Source organism: Syzygium oleosum, unplaced genomic scaffold (assembly GCF_021117445.2).
Source record: "Syzygium oleosum isolate NSW1041296 unplaced genomic scaffold, Sole_v2.1 Sole_v2.48, whole genome shotgun sequence".
NCBI classification, from domain to species: Eukaryota; Viridiplantae; Streptophyta; class Magnoliopsida; order Myrtales; family Myrtaceae; genus Syzygium; species Syzygium oleosum.
In genome coordinates, this window is record NW_026607532.1 from 2,049,475 (window position 1) to 2,066,269 (window position 16,795).

The following is a 16,795-nucleotide window of genomic DNA, read 5'->3' on the forward strand; positions in this document are numbered from 1 at the left end:
GCTGGTTTGTTTGGACTTTTAAAAATTCATAAAATTATCTAAATTTTTAAAAGAATTGCAAAATCTATAAATGTTTATGTATTGTGAAATTCTAAAATTAGAAAACAATCCAACTACGTGCACCACAGAAGTTGAGGAAAATGAAAAGTTAAAAGTAAAAATTACTCCAAACAAACTCGATTTATCGTGTATGAGATATAGCGTTTGATAAATTCAAGTGAAATTTACGTAATGTTCATACAAAGGAGAAATACTTGCATGTGTATAACAAAACTACAACAGGAAATTTTCTACAATACCATTGACCAAGATGCGATGATATAAAAACCAAAAACACAATTATAAAATGATTATATTGTTTCCACCCCGTTTAATCTCTTCAGCCTAAAGAGCCCACCAAAGTATCAATTCCAAACTATGTAAAGACCTCAGATTTGGCTCCTCCAACACCCTAATCACAAACTTCTATCTACTCTAAGAATAATAAACCCAATTCACGAACTTTCTCCTTCTTCTTCGCCAGAGTTACATAGAAAAAGAAAATAAAAACTGATTTCCAACCCAATTTGAAAACCCAATGCCTTCGTTACCAAATCAAGAAACGTCAACGGAAAGAAAACGGAGAACTTCCGTATGTATAGACCTTTCAATTGGGGCAAAGAAAAAGGGCACACTCAGATCCAACCGCACCGCAATATTTATGAGCTAGAAGCCTAGAACTTGGGTAACGGAAGGCGCGACGGTGACCGAGAGAAGCAGGAGAAGAGAACTCCGTTTGAGTGACATCGGTGAGGGATGGCACGAATGTCAAAGTTTGCAGTTTTGAGGAGTCACCCGGAGGTCAGAATCAGGCATATGATCTTCTCTTTGCATATAGTGTGTACAAGGAGAAATTCATGGGACCGGGGCGCAATTATAACCGTTGATTGAGTGAGACTCGCATGTGTGGGCTCACATAATTAACGATTGCGATCTATCCGGCTTCACTCGCAAGGATGGACCACATTTGAGTGTGTCCACTTATGAAGAGTAAATTCCATTTTTTAGTCAGCAAACTTCAATAGATTTTACAATTAGTCATGCATATTAGTGGACCTAAATCCGTTAGTGTATAAACTGAATTAATATTCCTTTGCAGTTAACGTACTCTCATTAAAATTTGAATAATTTCTTGATAAATTGCTCACGCGACAATCACACGACATTAGCATACAGTCGAAGTCAGCTCAAAGTGAAAAGAAAATTAACATGGGGCATCCACTCAGACTCTATGACATATGCCGGTCTTGTCTGTATTTTCTACAAAAATTTGCTGAACTCCGATCAAAACACATTAATTGCAAATGTTGAAAATTCAATAGACTGGGGGTTAAAATCAAAGTGCAATGACCTCATCCTGAGATACATAAAACTTTATTATGAGGCTTTCAAAACAAAAGCTAGCTCGAAGTTGGTTTGCTAAGCTCCTGCCTCACGGGTTATGGTTTTAACTTGAAAACTAGTTTTTTAATGCTTCAACTCGTTTCGAGAATTCTCTTCCAGTTATCAAAGCTCTTTCAAAAGCTACAGATGAATTTTCAAGGTAAATTTTGGTCTGGGTCGCCGCAACCGGCCGAGCTTTGTTCAGGTATGTGCCAACCATCCCAGCACAACTTGGATGCCGATGTTTATGGAGTTTTGGTCATTGGAAACTTAGAGGGTTGAGTAAGGAACGAGGAACGTGACAAGACGAAGAATATGAGGCTGCTCTTCAGAGAGTGAGAGCATTGCTATTGATATCACATGCTTCAAATTATTTCCATCGTCATGATGAAACGCCTAAAGTTTGTTCTGGTCTTAAGACGATGAGGACACGATCATATGTTTCGGTGATTTCTGTTTGGCTATAATTTTTATTAGACACTGGCAACACAGTTTGTAATTCATCAAACAAGTTCTATCGTGATAAGAAATGAATGAACGAGAGAAGGAAAAATTTTGGCAAAAGAAGATTAATCAAAGTGGCGTACTGTAGAAATAGCAGCTCTGCAGATCCATTCCCCATCAGAAAAAACACGAATAGCACAAGTTGCATGATCAGAATTGGGATAGACTAGTTATGCTAAAACATTATTGCGAAGTTCCTGCTTCACATATCAATCGCCCAGATCTGTTTCTCGATTTAACGCATACGAGGAAGCTGAATCTGAAAGTCTTTTCTTCTCCAAACTGTCATTTTTTTTTGTTCCCAAACAGAGCATTTGCCTATTTAGGTTGAAGCTGAAAGAGATACTTGGCTTGACTGCAACATCACTCATCTCGAACTGTCTCGCGCAGCTTCCGCGACGCATAGCGATTCCTAGTGAAGCTGTAGAAAGAAACCAAGCACTTCTCTGAGTTAGAAAGCCTGGACAAAAGCTAGGATTTGCTAGGGGAAAAACATAAATTTTCAATAAAAAAGGAGACATGTAAGATTAATGTGAATCAACTTCCGCACACCGTTACTGCGTCATGTAAACTTCAGAGGACAACTATTCATACGTTGAAAAGGCTTGATTATGGATATCAACTGAAAATAGCCGATAGTTGATTAATTTGTAGTCGTCTAAATGAGCTTCATACCCATAAAAGAACTGAATATTTGAGACTGATCTTCTAAAATATCATAACAATTCTCAAGACTCTGCATCATGGGCGATACGCTAGTGCAGTAATCTGTGCAGATGAGGAATGGTAATCAACTATTATCTCCTAACAGAAACGACTGCTTCTCTCCAGTTATACATTTTCAAAGTCCAATTCGGACAACCTTTATGTGGCCCGACTATCCTGCGCTTCGATTCGGGTCGGATTTCATCTATGTTCTCAAACTCGAGACAAATTTTAACAGATATTACTAAAAGGTCCCTGCACTGCAGCGCACATGCTAGCTTGATACACATACAGGTGAGAAATGACAATCAACTATTGCCTTCTAATGAAAATGCATGATCGATTAACATGTCCGTTTGCACTAGCATATGCAAAACTAAATATTTAGGACAAAAGAGAGGTTAAGAAATTATCATGTCACCTGCGGTAGTTCATCTTGTTCATGTAAACCCAATGCAAATAGCGTTTCCCTAATCTTTTGCAGTTGATTTGCAACACTGCTGATGCTCATCCGACTTCCAGGCACTTCATTGGAGCAAGTGACTCCAATATTATATACCATAACCAAACACTCTTGAAATATGACATTGCTTTCCGAAAGACAATGCTGAGGACTATTGGGGTCAAGGGGACTCCCTCTTTCCGAAAGCAGAATGTGATCTGTAACTTCCAAGGCTCGTTCAGGCAAAGCTTCCGCAACAAAACTATGCAGAGTCAAATTGTCCCCGAATTTGTCATCAGTGGGACTCAATCCTGTGAACATCTCTAGTAAGAGGATGCCGTAACTATAGACATCGCCTTCTCTTGAGACCTCGCATCCCATTGCATATTCTACCACACATTTAGATCATAGTGCAGATGATATTAGGAGTGCTTATCATCAAAAAGAATGTAGAGCTCAAATCATTAGAAAAACTAGAGAGATTACCCGGTGGAGCATAACCAATTGTCCCTCTCAAACCCATAGAGCTCATATGATTAGCTACGGTATCGAGGGATGATCCAAGGAGGAACTTAGCCAATCCAAAATCGCTCACATGCGCGACCATCTCATCATCCAAGAGGATATTGCTTGGCTTTAGATCACAATGAATAATGGGAATGTGGCACTGGTGATGAAGATAGTCCAGTGCATAAGCAACACTAGTAGCAATGTTTATCCTCCTCACGAAATTCAACTTTTTCCGAAGCTCAATCCCATGAGATGAGGTTGAGTTTGGGTGTAGCCACCGTTCCAGGCTTCCATTGTTCATGAAGTCATATACTATGGCTTTAAAATCATTTCCTTGATAATCAGTACCCGAGCAAATTGTCAATATCTTCAAAAGATTTCGATGTCTGATGTTCTTTAATGCCTTACACTCAACTATGAAGCTCTTAAGTGCACCGTGACGAACTAAATCAAGCACCTTCACAGCAACAGCAATCCCATTATCCTTGAGTATACCCCTATAAACAGAACCAAAGCTTCCAACTCCGATCAAATTCGTTGAAGAAAAATTGTTGGTTGCTTTTAGGAGTGCTCCATAAGATATGTTCGGAGGTGAATCATCCATTGAACCAGAAACCGGTTCATTTAATTTCTTCTTTGACCAAAAATTATGTATAAAAGCAAGAATAACAACTACTAAAAGAACTCCGAATATAATAGAAGTGAACAATATCACTACATTGATCTTTCCGCTCTTGGAGCTTTTGGAGATGCAGCTGTGGAGGTTGAATTCTGGCAGTCCACCGCAAAGCTCATTGTTCCCAATAATAGAAGTAGCGGTAGCATTCTTAAAGACTCCTTCACGTGGTAGCGTGCCTTCAAACTTGTTGTACGATAAATTCAAATGTTTTAAGGAACGAAATACCGATAAGAATTCTGGAATCTGACCCGACAAATTGTTGCATGACAGATCTAGTTCTTCAATGCCTCCTAACGATTTGATTGATTGCGGAATTGACCCATGGAAGAAGTTGCCCCCCAACTTTAGCGATGTCAATCAAGTGCAGTCACCTAAACTACTTGGGATTTCACCAACCAACAAATTGTTCGAGATGTCCAACGCAGTCAAAGTTCTCAAGTTGCCAACTTCTGTGGGTAGAACCCCAGTTAGATGGTTATGAGACAAGTCCAAAATGATCGCTAATGACGAGAGACCGAAGAGTTGTGGGGGTATAGCACCACTGAGATTACTATTTGACAGATCGAGCCATTGAAGAGACCGGCAGTAAGATAGGTGCAACGGAATTGTCCCGTGAAAGTTGTTCCCAGAAAGGTCTAGTATAATCAACTTGGTTAGATTTCCCAGAGATGATGGTATAGTCCCTGCCAAGTTGTTATCACCTAGCTCAAGTTTCGCTAGATTTTGTAGATTCCCCAAATTTGAGGGGACAGCACCTGAAAGTTGATTGAGATTCATAAACAACATTTCCAGGTTGACCAAATTCCCGATTTCTTTTGGAATTTCACCAAATATTTGATTGCCCGTTACAGAAAATGTTGTGAGAGTGGTGGATAAATTACCTATGCATTTAGGTAATACCCCACCAAACTCGTTCCGGTGAATACTCACGTCGTCTAACTTGGTGCTGTTAGTTAACGAGCAAAGGAAGCTCAAGTCTTCAGGTTTTCCCCTTCCAAGCTGATTTTTATAGATGCGAAACCAACGAAGCTTATACAAATTTTCCAAAGAAGGTACTTTCCCGGAAAATTTGTTCATATCAAGTTGAAGCACTACTAGCTTCGTGCAATTTGATACCGATGGAGGAATCGACCCCTCAATTTGGTTCATGAAAACACTTAAAAAATCAAGGTCTAGGAGTTTGAGGCATATTCCTGCAGGAAGAGTCCCATGTATCCGATTGTCTCCAACATTAAAGACAGCGAGCGAAGAGAGATTGAGTAGCGAAGATGGAATTGTACCTGACAATTTGTTTGTTCCCAGGTTAATCCATTGCAAGTTTGTCAGGTGGCCTAGAACTTGGGGAATGCTCCCGCCCAAGTTGTTCGTGGACAATTCAAGGAACTCCAGTGAAGATAAGTTCCCAATGGAGGAAGGCACACTCCCAGTCAAACTATTAACGCGCAAAGTGACCGTCCGTAGGTTCGACAGTGAACCAAGCTCTCCAGGAATCTCTCCAGTTAGTTGGTTGACTCCAAGATTGAGTCCAACAAGGTTAGAGCAAGCGGATATGTTTTTGGGTATTTCACCGACCAATGAATTGTTGTGTAGTGCTAAGACACGAAGGCGGCGCAACAGGCCGACTTGCAAAGGGATTTCGTGATCGAGACTGTTGTTTTGGAGCCGAATTTCCCTTACGAAGCTCAAATTCCCGATATGAGGAGATATTAATCCGGTGAGTCCTTGTGATGACAAATCCAAAACCGTGACCCTTTGGTGCCTCCGGCCACACGTAACGCCATACCACCGGCAAAACCCAATGCTATTGTTCCATGTGTTGAGCACGCCGACAGGATCTCCGGCTATGCCAACCTTAAATGCGAGCAGTGCGAGTCTATCTGTTTCATTGGTGGTGGACCAGACTTGGTTAAAGCAGAATGCAAGAGCAATACCAACAAGCAAATGGCATGATTGAAACTCTGTTATACACATGCTTACGAGTTTCATGATTCAAAGACCAAGGAAGCAGGTAAATATGAAAGCAAGGCAAGAAGAAGCGAGAGACAGGATTGGTGCTAATGGAAACTGTGAAGAGATTTATAAGAGATTTATAAAATCCAACCCAAATAAAGCATGCCGAAAAATATGGAAATTGCATCCGCGTCAGTGTCACGATCAAGAATAAAGATTGTCACCGCGTTGGAATTAAGATAAGAATGGAAGTCCTTACTTGGATTTTCACTGGGTGCAATACTGTCTTAAAATACACGGAATCTACTTTGCTGAGTGAAGTTCGTCAAGAAACTGAAAAAAGGAAAAGTCCAACGCTGGCCAAATGGGAGTTAGACTCTGTACACGGAATTCTTTTGTCCATGTTGAAGTCGGTCACTGATGGTTCCCTTTGACGTGTGTCCATACAAGTGCGTGTATTAAGGGATGGATGATGGATCCATCTAGATGGCTTTCCAGATGTCGACTTCAAGTCAACCAATGCCCCAAAAACCCAAAGTCCCCCCACTTTGGAAAATAAACCGAAGACTGATGAGAAGAGGAAAATTGTCAAAAAAAAAAGTCCTAAATTTATTATATTTGCGTCAATTTAGTCATAAACATCTTGACGTCGTGTCAATTAAGTCCTTTTATCTAATTTTGGCTAGATATCGCTGACTATGATGCCAGTCGGTCTACATTGCACGACTGGCGCTAACATAAATAACTTTTAATAATATATTTAGAATTATTTTTTTTCCTTCCCTTCCTTCTTTCACCAACCGATCGTCGGACCTCAGCATCTGGCCAAAGGCTAGGGCCAGGGACGGCGAGGTCGACCTCGCCTGCCAATGGCAAGGCTCACCCTTGCTAGATGGCCGTAAGGGCGGCCTTGCGCTAGGCTGGTGAGGCTCGAGCCTTGCTAGTGGCCAACGAGGTCGACCTCGCTTGCCCTGGATCAGCCGGAGGAAGAAGGAAAGGAAGGGAAAACAAGAAAAAGAAAGAAAAGAGAAAAAAGGAAAAAAATTGGAAAAATATTAAAATATTATTAAAAATTATCCACGTCAACGCTGACCGTGTCACGTAGGCCGGCCGGTGCCCACGTCCACAATTCATGAACTTTGTCCTTCTTCTTTGCCTGATTTACAAAGAAAAAGAAAATAAAAACTGATTTCCGACTCAATTTGAAAACCCAATGCCTCTGTTACCAAATCAAGAAATGTCAACAGAAACAAAATAGAGAACTTCCGTATGTATGTTAGAGTAATTAACTATTGAACCACGCTTTCATCTAACAATTTAAGTTTTTAAAACAGTTAGCAATGATCTCACAAAATCTCATAATGTATAGAACTTTCAATTGGGGCAAGAAAAAGGGCACACTCAGATCCAACCGCACCGCAATATTTATGAGCCAGAAGCGTAGAACTTGGGGAATGGAAGGCGCGAGGGTGACCGAGAGAAGCAGGAGAAGAGAACTCCGTTTGAGTGACATTGATGAGGGATGGCAAGAACGTCAAAGTTTGCAGTTTTGAGGAGTCACCCAGAGGTCAGAATCAGGCATATAGTCTTTTCTTTGCATGACATATAATTGTCCAATAAGAAAGGAGACTAGTTAGGATTTCAACAAGAGTGAAACCCCACGCAATGTCACTTCTTTTCTTTTTGTTAAATATTTACACAATTACTAAAGTGAGATCAAGGAAAATCTGAGAACAACTATTTATACAAGAAGAAGCTCTATCGTGGATATTACTCTAAGATTTCCCATAGGCCATGATTGATTGATTTTTTTCTTCTAGATCGGTATGAATACCAACAAAAGAACTTTATGACTAAGATTGACTCGGAAACATCATAGCAATGCTCGAGACCCGTGCATCACGGCCCTCACCGTAACTTTCGGAGCGCGGACGCTGAGGACTATTGGGGTCTAAATGACTCTCTCTTTGTCTTGACGCAGGATATGGTCCATCATTTCCTGCACCCATTCAGGCAAAACTACCGCAACAAAACTATAAAGAGTCAAATTATCTCTCGACGTGTCATCGGTGGCATACAATCCCGTGAACATCTCTAGCAAGAGAATGCCGCAACTATAGACATTGCCTTCTCTTGGGACATGGCACATAATTACATATTCTGCCACACATTTAGATCATAGTGCAAATGAAATTAGGGGTACGGATCATCAATATATAATTTTATTGGGCAGCGGTTAGGGAGGATATAGATGAAAGTCGGTGTATCATAGACATGGAGAAGCAACAAGATAAAGGAAATACAGAGAAAAAATATGTCTCGAATTTGAACCGGTAAATAAAATCCGACCCAAACAAAGTATGCGGAAAAAATATGGAAATTGCATCCGCGTCAGTGTCACGATCAAGAATAAAGATTGTCACCGCGTTGGAATCAAGATAAGAATGGAAGTCCTCAACTTGGATTTTCATTGGGTGCAATACTGTCTTAAAATACACGGAATCTACTTTGCTGATTGAAGTTGGTCAAGAACCTGAAAAAAGGGAAAGTCCAACGCTGGCCAAATAGAGTTAGACTCTGCACAAGTGCGTGTATTAAGGGATGGATGACTAGATGGCTTTCCAGATGTTGACTTCAAGTCAACCAATGCCCCCAAAACCCAAAGTCCCCCCACTTTGGAAAAAAAACCGAAGATTGATGACAAGGGAAGAAGTGTCGGAAAAAGTCCCAAATTTATTATTTTTCTATCAATTTAATCCTAAATTTTTTTGTGGTATCAATTTAGTTCCAAACATTTTGACGCCGTGCTAATTCAGTCCTTTCGCCTAATTTTAGCCAGATATTATTGACGTAGACGCCGGACGGCCTACGTGGCACGGCTGGTGCGGACGGGGCGGTATTGATGTGGACAACTTTTAGTATTTTAATATTTTAATATTTTCAATTTATTTTTTTTTCTTTTTTTTTTATTTTCTTTCTTTTAGTGGACTGGTTGGAGGAAGAAGGAAGAGAAGGAAAAAAGAAAAAGAAAAAGACAAAAAAGAGAAAAACAAATAAAAGAAAAATAAATAAAAAAGCTCAAGCTCAATCTCTCTCTCGCCAGACAAAAGTCTTTGGAAATATTCTGAGCATATCTTCGAGCTTGGGCCGTAGAGCGTCTCGTTATTACATTGACCGGATTTCCGTCAGTTTGGCCCATGTAAGTTTAGGGCGGGTTTGTTTGGACTTTTAAAAATTCATAAAATTATCTAAATTTTTAAAAGAATTGCAAAATCTATAAATGTTTATGTATTGTGAAATTCTAAAATTAGAAAACAATCCAACTACGTTCACCACAGAAGTTGAGGAAAATGAAAAGTTAAAAGTAAAAATTACTCCAAACAAACTCGATTTATCGCGTATGGGATATCGCGTTTGATAAATTCAAGTGAAATTTACGTAATGTTCATACAAAGGAGAAATACTTGCATGGGTATAACAAAATTACAACGGGAAATTTTCTACAATACCATTGACCAAGATGCGATGATATAAAAACGAAAAACACAATTATAAAATGATTACATTGCTTCCACCCCGTTTAATCTCTTCAGCCTAAAGAGCCCACCAAAGTATCAATTCCAAACTATGTAAAGACCTTAGATTTGGCTCCTCCAACACCCTAATCACAAACTTCTATCTACTCTAAGAATAATAAACCCAATTCACGAACTTTCTCCTTCTTTTTTTTTTGGTAAAGTGAACTTTTTCTCCTTCTTCTTCGCCAGAGTTACGTAGAAAAAGAAAATAAAAACTGATTTCCAACCCAATTTGAAAACCCAATGCCTTCGTTACCAAATCAAGAAACGTCAACGGAAACAAAACGGAGAACTTCCGTATGTATAGATCTTTCAATTGGGGCAAGAAAAAGGGTACACTCAGATCCAACTGCACCGCAATATTTATGAGCTAGAAGCCTAGAACTTCGAGAATAGAAGGTGTGAGGGTGACCGAGAGAAGCAGGAGAAGAGAACTCCGTTTGAGTGACATCGGTGAGGGATGGCACGAACGTCAAAGTTTGCAATTTTGAGGAGTCACCCGGAGGTCAGAATTAGGCATGGTCTTCTGTTTGCATGTAGTGTGTACAAGGAGAAATTCCTAGGACCGGGGCGCAATTATAACCATTGATTGAGTGAGACTCGCGTGCGTGGGCTCACATAATTATGGGCTCACATAATTAACGATTGCGATCTATCCGGCTTCACTTGCAAGGATGGACCACATTTGAGTGTGTCCACTTATGAAGAGTAAATTCCACTTTTTAGTTAGTAAACTTCAATAGATTTTACAATTAGTCATGCATATTAGTGGACCTAAATCCATTAATTGTATAAACTGAATTAATATTCCTTTGCAGTTAACGTACTCTCATTAAAATTTGAATAATTTCTTGATAAATTGCTTACATGACAATCACGCGACATTAGCGTTCAGTCCAAGTCAGCTCAAAGTGAAAAGAAAATTAACATGCGGTATCCACTTAGACTCTATGACACATGCCGGTCATGTCTGTATTTTCTACAAAAATTTGCTGAACTCCGATCAAAACATTGCAAATGTTGAAAATTCAATAGACTGGGGGGTTAAAATCAAAGTGCAATGACCTCATCCTGAGATACATAAAACTTTATTATGAGGCTTTCAAAACAAAAGCTAGCTCGAAGTTTTGGTTTGCTAAGCTCCTGCCTCCCGGTTATGGTTTTAACTTGAAAATTAGTTTTTTAATGCTTCAACTCCTTTCGAGAATTCTCTTCCAGTTATCAAAGCTCTTTCAAAAGCTACAGATGAATTTTCAAGGTAAATTTTGGTCTGGGTCGCCGTGCCCGGCCGAGCTTTGTTCAGGTATGTGCCAACCATCCCAGCACAACTTGGATGCCGATGTTTATGGAGTTTTGGTCATTGGAAACTTAGAGGGTTGGGTAAGGAACGAGACGTGACAAGACGAAGAATATGAGTCTTCTCTATCACATGCTTCAAATTATTTCCATTGTCATGATGAAACGCCTAAAGTTTGTTCTGGTCTTAAGACGATGAGGACACGATCATATGTTTCGGTGATTTCTGTTTGGCTAGAATTTTTATTAGACACTGGCAACACAGTTTGTAATTCATCAAACAAGTTCTATCGTGATAAGAAATGAATGAACGAGAGAAGGAAAAATTTTGGCAAAAAAAGATTAATCAAAGTGGCGTACTGTAGAAATAGCAGCTCTGCAGATCCATTCCCCATCAGAAAAAACACAAATAGCACAAGTTGCATTATCAGAATTGGGATAGACTAGTTATGCTAAAACATTATTGCGAAGTTCCTGCTTCACATATCAATCGCCCAGATCTGTTTCTCGATTTAACGCATACGAGGAAGATGAATCTGAAAGTCTTTTCTCCTCCAAACTGTCGTTTTTTTTTGTTCCCAAACAGAGCATTTGCTTATTTAGGTTGAAGCTGAAAGAGATACTTGGCTTGACTGCAACATCACTCATCTCGAACTGTATCGCACAGCTTCCACGACGCATAGCAATTCCTAGTGAAGCTGTAGAAAGAAACCAAGCACTTCTCTGAGTTAGAAAGCCTGGACAAAAGCTAGGGGATTTGCCGGAGGAAAAACATAAATTCAATAAAAAAGGAGACATGTAGGATTAATGTGAATCAACTTCCGCACACCGTTACTGCGTCATATGAACTTCAGAGAACGACTATTCATACGTTGAAAAGGCTTGATTATGGATATCAACTGAAAATAGCCGATAGTTGATTAATTTGTATTCGTCTAAATGAGCTTCACACCCATAAAAGAACTGAATATTTGAGACTGATATTCTAAAATATCATAACAATTCTCAAAACTCTGCATCATGGGCCATATGCTAGTGCAGTAATCTGTGCAAATGAGTAATGATAATCAACTATTATCTCCTAACAGAAACGACTGCTTCTGTCCAGTTATACATTTTCAAAGTCCAATTCAGACAATCTTTAAACGGCTTGACTTTCCAGCGCGTCAATTCGGGTTGGGTTTCATCCATGTTCTCAAACTCGAGACAAATTTTAGCAAATATTACTAAAAGGACTATGCACTGCAGCACACATGCTAGCTCGATGCATATACAGGTGAGGAATGACAATCAATTATTGCCTTTTAATGACAATGCATGATCGATTCTCTATTCTGCTACAGATTAACATGTCTGTTTGCACAAGCATATGCAAAACTAAATATTAAGGACAAGAGAGAGGTTAAGAAATTATCATATCACCTGCGGTAGTTCATCTTGTTCATGTCAACCCAATGCAAGAGAGCTTTTCCCTAATCTTTTGCAGTTGATTTGCAACACCGCTAATGCTCATCCTTCTTCCGGGCACTTCATTGGAACAAGCAACTCCAATATTATATACCACAATCAAACACTCTTGAAATATGCCATTACTTTCAGAATGCCAGTGCTGAGGATTGTTGGGGTCGAGACAACTCTCTCTTTCTTGAAGTAGAATGTGATCCGTAACTTCTAGTGCTCGCTCAGGCAAAGCTGCCGTGACAAAACTATGGAGAGTCCAATTGTCTCTGAATCTCTCGTTGGTGGGACTCAATCCTGTGAACATCTCTAGCAAGAGAATGCCGTAACTATAGACATCGCCTTCTCTTGAGACCTCCTGTCCCATGGCATATTCTGTCACACATTTTGATCATAGTGCAGATTAAATTAGGAGTGCTAATCATCAAAAAGAACGTGGAGCTCATATCATTATAATAGAAAGTAGAGAAATTACCTGGTGGAGCATAACCGATTGTCCCTCTTAGACCGAGAGAGCTCATCTGATTAGCTACAGTATCAAGGGATGATCCAAGAAGAAATTTTGCCAATCCAAAGTCGCCAACATGCGCGACCATCTCAGCATCTAAGAGAATATTGCTTGGCTTTAGATCACAATGAACAATGGGAATGTGGCACTGGTGATGAAGATAATCCAATACAGAAGCAACATCAATAGCAATATTTATCCTGCGAATGAAATTCAACTTTTCCATAAGCTCATTATGATGAGATAATGTTGCATTTGGGTGTAGCCACCGTTCTAGGCTTCCATTGTCCATGAATTGATAGACTAAGGCCTTAAAATCATTCCCTTGATAATCACTACCCGAGCAAATTGTTAGTATCTTCAGAAGATTTCGATGTTTGATTTTCCTTAATGCCTCACACTCGACCATAAAGCTCTTCAGAGCACCGTGACGGACTAAATCAAGCACCTTCACGGCAACAACGGTTCCATTGACCTCAAGTATCCCCTTGTAAACAGAGCCAAAGCTTCCAACACCAATCAAATTCGTAGAAGAAAAACCGTTGGTTGCGTTTAGGAGTGTTTTATAAGATACGCTTGGACGTGAATCATCCATCGAACTTGAAACTGGTTCATTTACTTTCTTCTTCAACCAACAAAGATATATAAAAGCTAGAATAAGAGCTACTGCAAGAACTCCGAAAATAATAGAAGTAGACAATATCACTATATTGATCTTTCTACTCTTGGAGCTTCTGGAGACGCAGCTGTGGAGATTGAATTCTGGCAGTCCACCGCAAAGCTCATTGTTCCCAATAATAGAAGCAGCGGTAGCATTCTTAAAGACTCCTTCACGTGGTAGCATGCCTTCAAACTTATTGTACGACAAATTAAGAAGTTTCAAGGAACGAAATACCGATAAGAATTCAGGAATCTGACCTGACAAATTGTTGCATGAAAAATCTAGTTCTTCAATGCCTCCTAACGATCTAATTGATTGAGGAATTGACCCATGGAAGAAGTTGCCCGCCAACCTTAGTGATGTCAATGAAGTGCAATCACCTAAACTACTTGGGATTTCACCTACCAACAAATTGTGCGAAATGTCCAACGCAGTCAAAGTTCTCAAGTTTCCAACTTCTGTGGGTAGAACTCCAGTCAGATGGTTACGAGACAAGTCCAAAATGATCGATAATGATGTGAGACCGATAAGCTGCGGGGGTATGACACCATTGAGATTGTTATTAGACAGATCAAGAAAATCAAGAGACCGGCAGTTTGATAGATGTGAGGGAATTTGCCCGTGAAAGTTGTTCCCACTAAGACTTAGTCCAATAAGCTTGGTTAGATTTCCCAAAGAAGACGGGATAATCCCTCTCAGTTTGTTACCAAGTATGCCCAGTACCGCTAGATTTGGTAGATTCCCGAAATTTGAGGGGATAACACCTGAAAGCTGGTTGCCATCCATAAACAATACTTCCAGGTTGACTAAATTCCCGATTTCTTCAGGAATCTCACCGTTTATTTGAGTCCAGGGTGCAATGAATGATGCGAGAGTAGTGGATAAATTACCTATGCATTTAGGTAACACCCCACCAAACTCGTTCGAGCCAATAATCAGGTCCTGTAATTTGGTGTTGTTGGTTAACGAGCAAAGGAAGCTTAAGTCTCCAGGTTTTCCACTTCCAAGCTGATTTCTATAGATTAGAAGCCGACGAAGCTTGTGCAAATTTTCAAAAGAAGGTACTTTCCCGGAAAATTTGTTAGCTGCAAGTTGAAGCACATCTAACTTTGTCCAATTCGATATTGACGGAGGAATCGGCCCCTCAAGTTGGTTCGAGGCGACACTAAAATATTCAAGATTTGGGAGTTTGAGGCCTGCGCTTGCAGGAAGAGTCCCCAGCAACCGGTTGTCTCCGACTTCAAACGTAGCTAGCAAAGAGAGATTGAGTAACAAAGATGGAATTGTACCTGACAATCTATTTTGTGCGAGGGAAATGACTCGCAAGTTTGTCAAGTGGCCTAGAACTTGGGGAATGCTCCCGCCCAAGTTGTTTATGGACAAATAAAGGACCTCCAGTGAAGATAAGTTGCCAATGGAGGAAGGCACACTCCCGGTCAAACTATTAACAGACAAAGCGAACTTCCGTAGCTTTGGCAGTGAACCAAGCTCTGCAGGAATTTCTCCGGTTAGTTGGTTGCATTGAAGAATGAGGGCGACAAGGTTAGGGCAACACGATATGTTTTTGGGAATTTCACCGACCAACGAATTGTTGTCTAGTCGTAAGACACGAAGGCGGCGCAACTGACCGACTTGCGGAGGGATTTCATGATAGAGACTGTTGTTTTGGAGTAACATTTCCCTTACAAAACTGAGATTCCCAATATGAGGAGAGATTGATCCGTAGAGTGCTTGTGATGACAAGTCCAAGGCTGTGACTCTCCGGTGCCTCCGACCACACGTAACGCCAAACCACTGGCAAAATCCAGTGCTATTGTTCCATGACTTGAGCACGCCGAAAGGATCTCTGGCTATACCGGCCTTAAATTCGAGTAGTGCAAGTCTGTCTGTTTCATTGGTGGTGGACAAGACTTGGTTAAAGCACAATGCAAGAACAATACCAAGAAGCAAATGGCATGATCGAAACTCCGCAAAACTCATGCTTACGAGTTTCACAACTCAAAGCCCCGGGAAGCAAGCAAATATGAAAGCAAGGCAAGAAGAAACAAGAGGAAGGATTGGTGCTAATGGAAACAGTGAAGAGATTTATAAGAATGTGTCGATTTCTCTAGGCAAAATCCAGTGCACGCCGAAAGGATCTCCGGCTATACCGGCCTTAAATTCGAGCAGTGCAAGTCTGTCTGTTTCATTGGCGGTGGACAAGACTTAGTTAAAGCACAATGCAAGAACAATACCAAGAAGCAAATGGCATGATTGAAACTCCGCAAAACTCATGCTTACGAGTTTCACAACTCAAAGCCCAAGGAAGCACGCAAATATGAAAGTAAGGCAAGAAGAAACAAGACGCAGGATTGGTGCTAATGGAAACTGTGAAGAGATTTATAAGAATGTGTCGATTTCTCTAGACAGCTTTTTGAGACGCTTTTCTTCTTTTTTTCTTTTTGACTCAGTAGTCATCGAACCGCTTTTTTTTCTCTCTTTTCCTCTTTGTGGTCTTTAAAGCGCTTTTTTTTTGGGTTAATATCACGAAAAATCTCAAAAATAGTACACATGTGACAAATTTATCCCAAACTAATTTTTTGACCACAAAAACCCCAAACTGGTATAGATGTGACAAATTTACTCTAAACTAATTTTTTGACCAACAAAAATCTCAAACTGGTACATTGGTGATAAATTTACCCTATATTAAATTGGATTAATACAACAAAAAATCACAAATTGGTACATCTATGACAAATGGAAAGTAAAACCCCAAACTTGTACACTCGTCAAATGCCACGTGTCATCTAACTCAGAAATTTTACGGTAAAATTTAACGAAAACTAGCGGAGGGTAAAATTGTCACAGGTGTACCAGTTTGAGGTTTTTTGTGGTCAAAAAATTAATTTGGGGTAAATTTTTCACAGGTGTACCAGTTTGGGGTTTTTCGTGGTATTAACCCTTTTTCTTTTTGATACGTATCGTGGGGTGGAATTCTACATTTTCTTCCCTTTTTTTTTTACACAGTAGTTTCTTGCCCTCTTGCCCTGACTAAAAAACAAAACAAAAAATAAAAAGCTCTGCCCCCTAGCAAATTAAA

General features: G+C 40.0%; 2 protein-coding genes across 3 annotated transcripts; both read right to left on the reverse strand.

Moving 5' to 3' along the window:
• Window positions 1-1,991: 1,991 nt before the first annotated feature.
• LOC130136691 (probable LRR receptor-like serine/threonine-protein kinase At3g47570) lies at window positions 1,992-15,770 on the reverse strand. 2 transcript variants are annotated; one of them, XM_056306800.1, is made up of 3 exons: window positions 13,020-15,770; window positions 12,509-12,919; window positions 1,992-2,347 (listed from the first exon to the last, which is right to left on the reverse strand). In XM_056306800.1, exons 1-2 carry the CDS (start codon window positions 15,691-15,693, stop codon window positions 12,528-12,530), a joined length of 3,066 nt encoding a protein of 1,021 aa, XP_056162775.1. In that variant the 5' UTR covers window positions 15,694-15,770; the 3' UTR covers window positions 1,992-2,347; window positions 12,509-12,527. The 2 variants fall into 2 exon arrangements, with proteins under 2 accessions (XP_056162775.1, XP_056162776.1); XM_056306801.1 differs by lacking the exon at window positions 1,992-2,347 and adding an exon at window positions 11,444-11,784.
• LOC115666100 (probable LRR receptor-like serine/threonine-protein kinase At3g47570) lies at window positions 3,044-6,233 on the reverse strand. Its single transcript, XM_030587894.2, has 3 exons — window positions 4,659-6,233; window positions 3,560-4,505; window positions 3,044-3,462 (listed from the first exon to the last, which is right to left on the reverse strand). Exons 1-3 carry the CDS (start codon window positions 6,231-6,233, stop codon window positions 3,044-3,046), a joined length of 2,940 nt encoding a protein of 979 aa, XP_030443754.2.
• Window positions 15,771-16,795: the final 1,025 nt, after the last annotated feature.

Bases quoted from the DNA above. Each gene is read 5' to 3' on its own strand.
- LOC130136691 (XM_056306800.1), bottom strand. From the start codon at position 15,693: ATGAGTTTTGCGGAGTTTCGATCATGCCATTTGCTTCTTGGTATTGTT. The intron at 12,920-13,019 runs GTAATTTCTCTA...AATGTGTGACAG, and splicing joins AATCGGTTATGCTCCACCAG to AATATGCCATGGGACAGGAG.
- LOC115666100 (XM_030587894.2), bottom strand. From the start codon at position 6,233: ATGTGTATAACAGAGTTTCAATCATGCCATTTGCTTGTTGGTATTGCT. The intron at 4,506-4,658 runs GTTGGTGAAATC...TTGTCGGGTCAG, and splicing joins ACATCTCGAACAATTTGTTG to ATTCCAGAATTCTTATCGGT. The intron at 3,463-3,559 runs GTAATCTCTCTA...AATGTGTGGTAG, and splicing joins AATTGGTTATGCTCCACCGG to AATATGCAATGGGATGCGAG.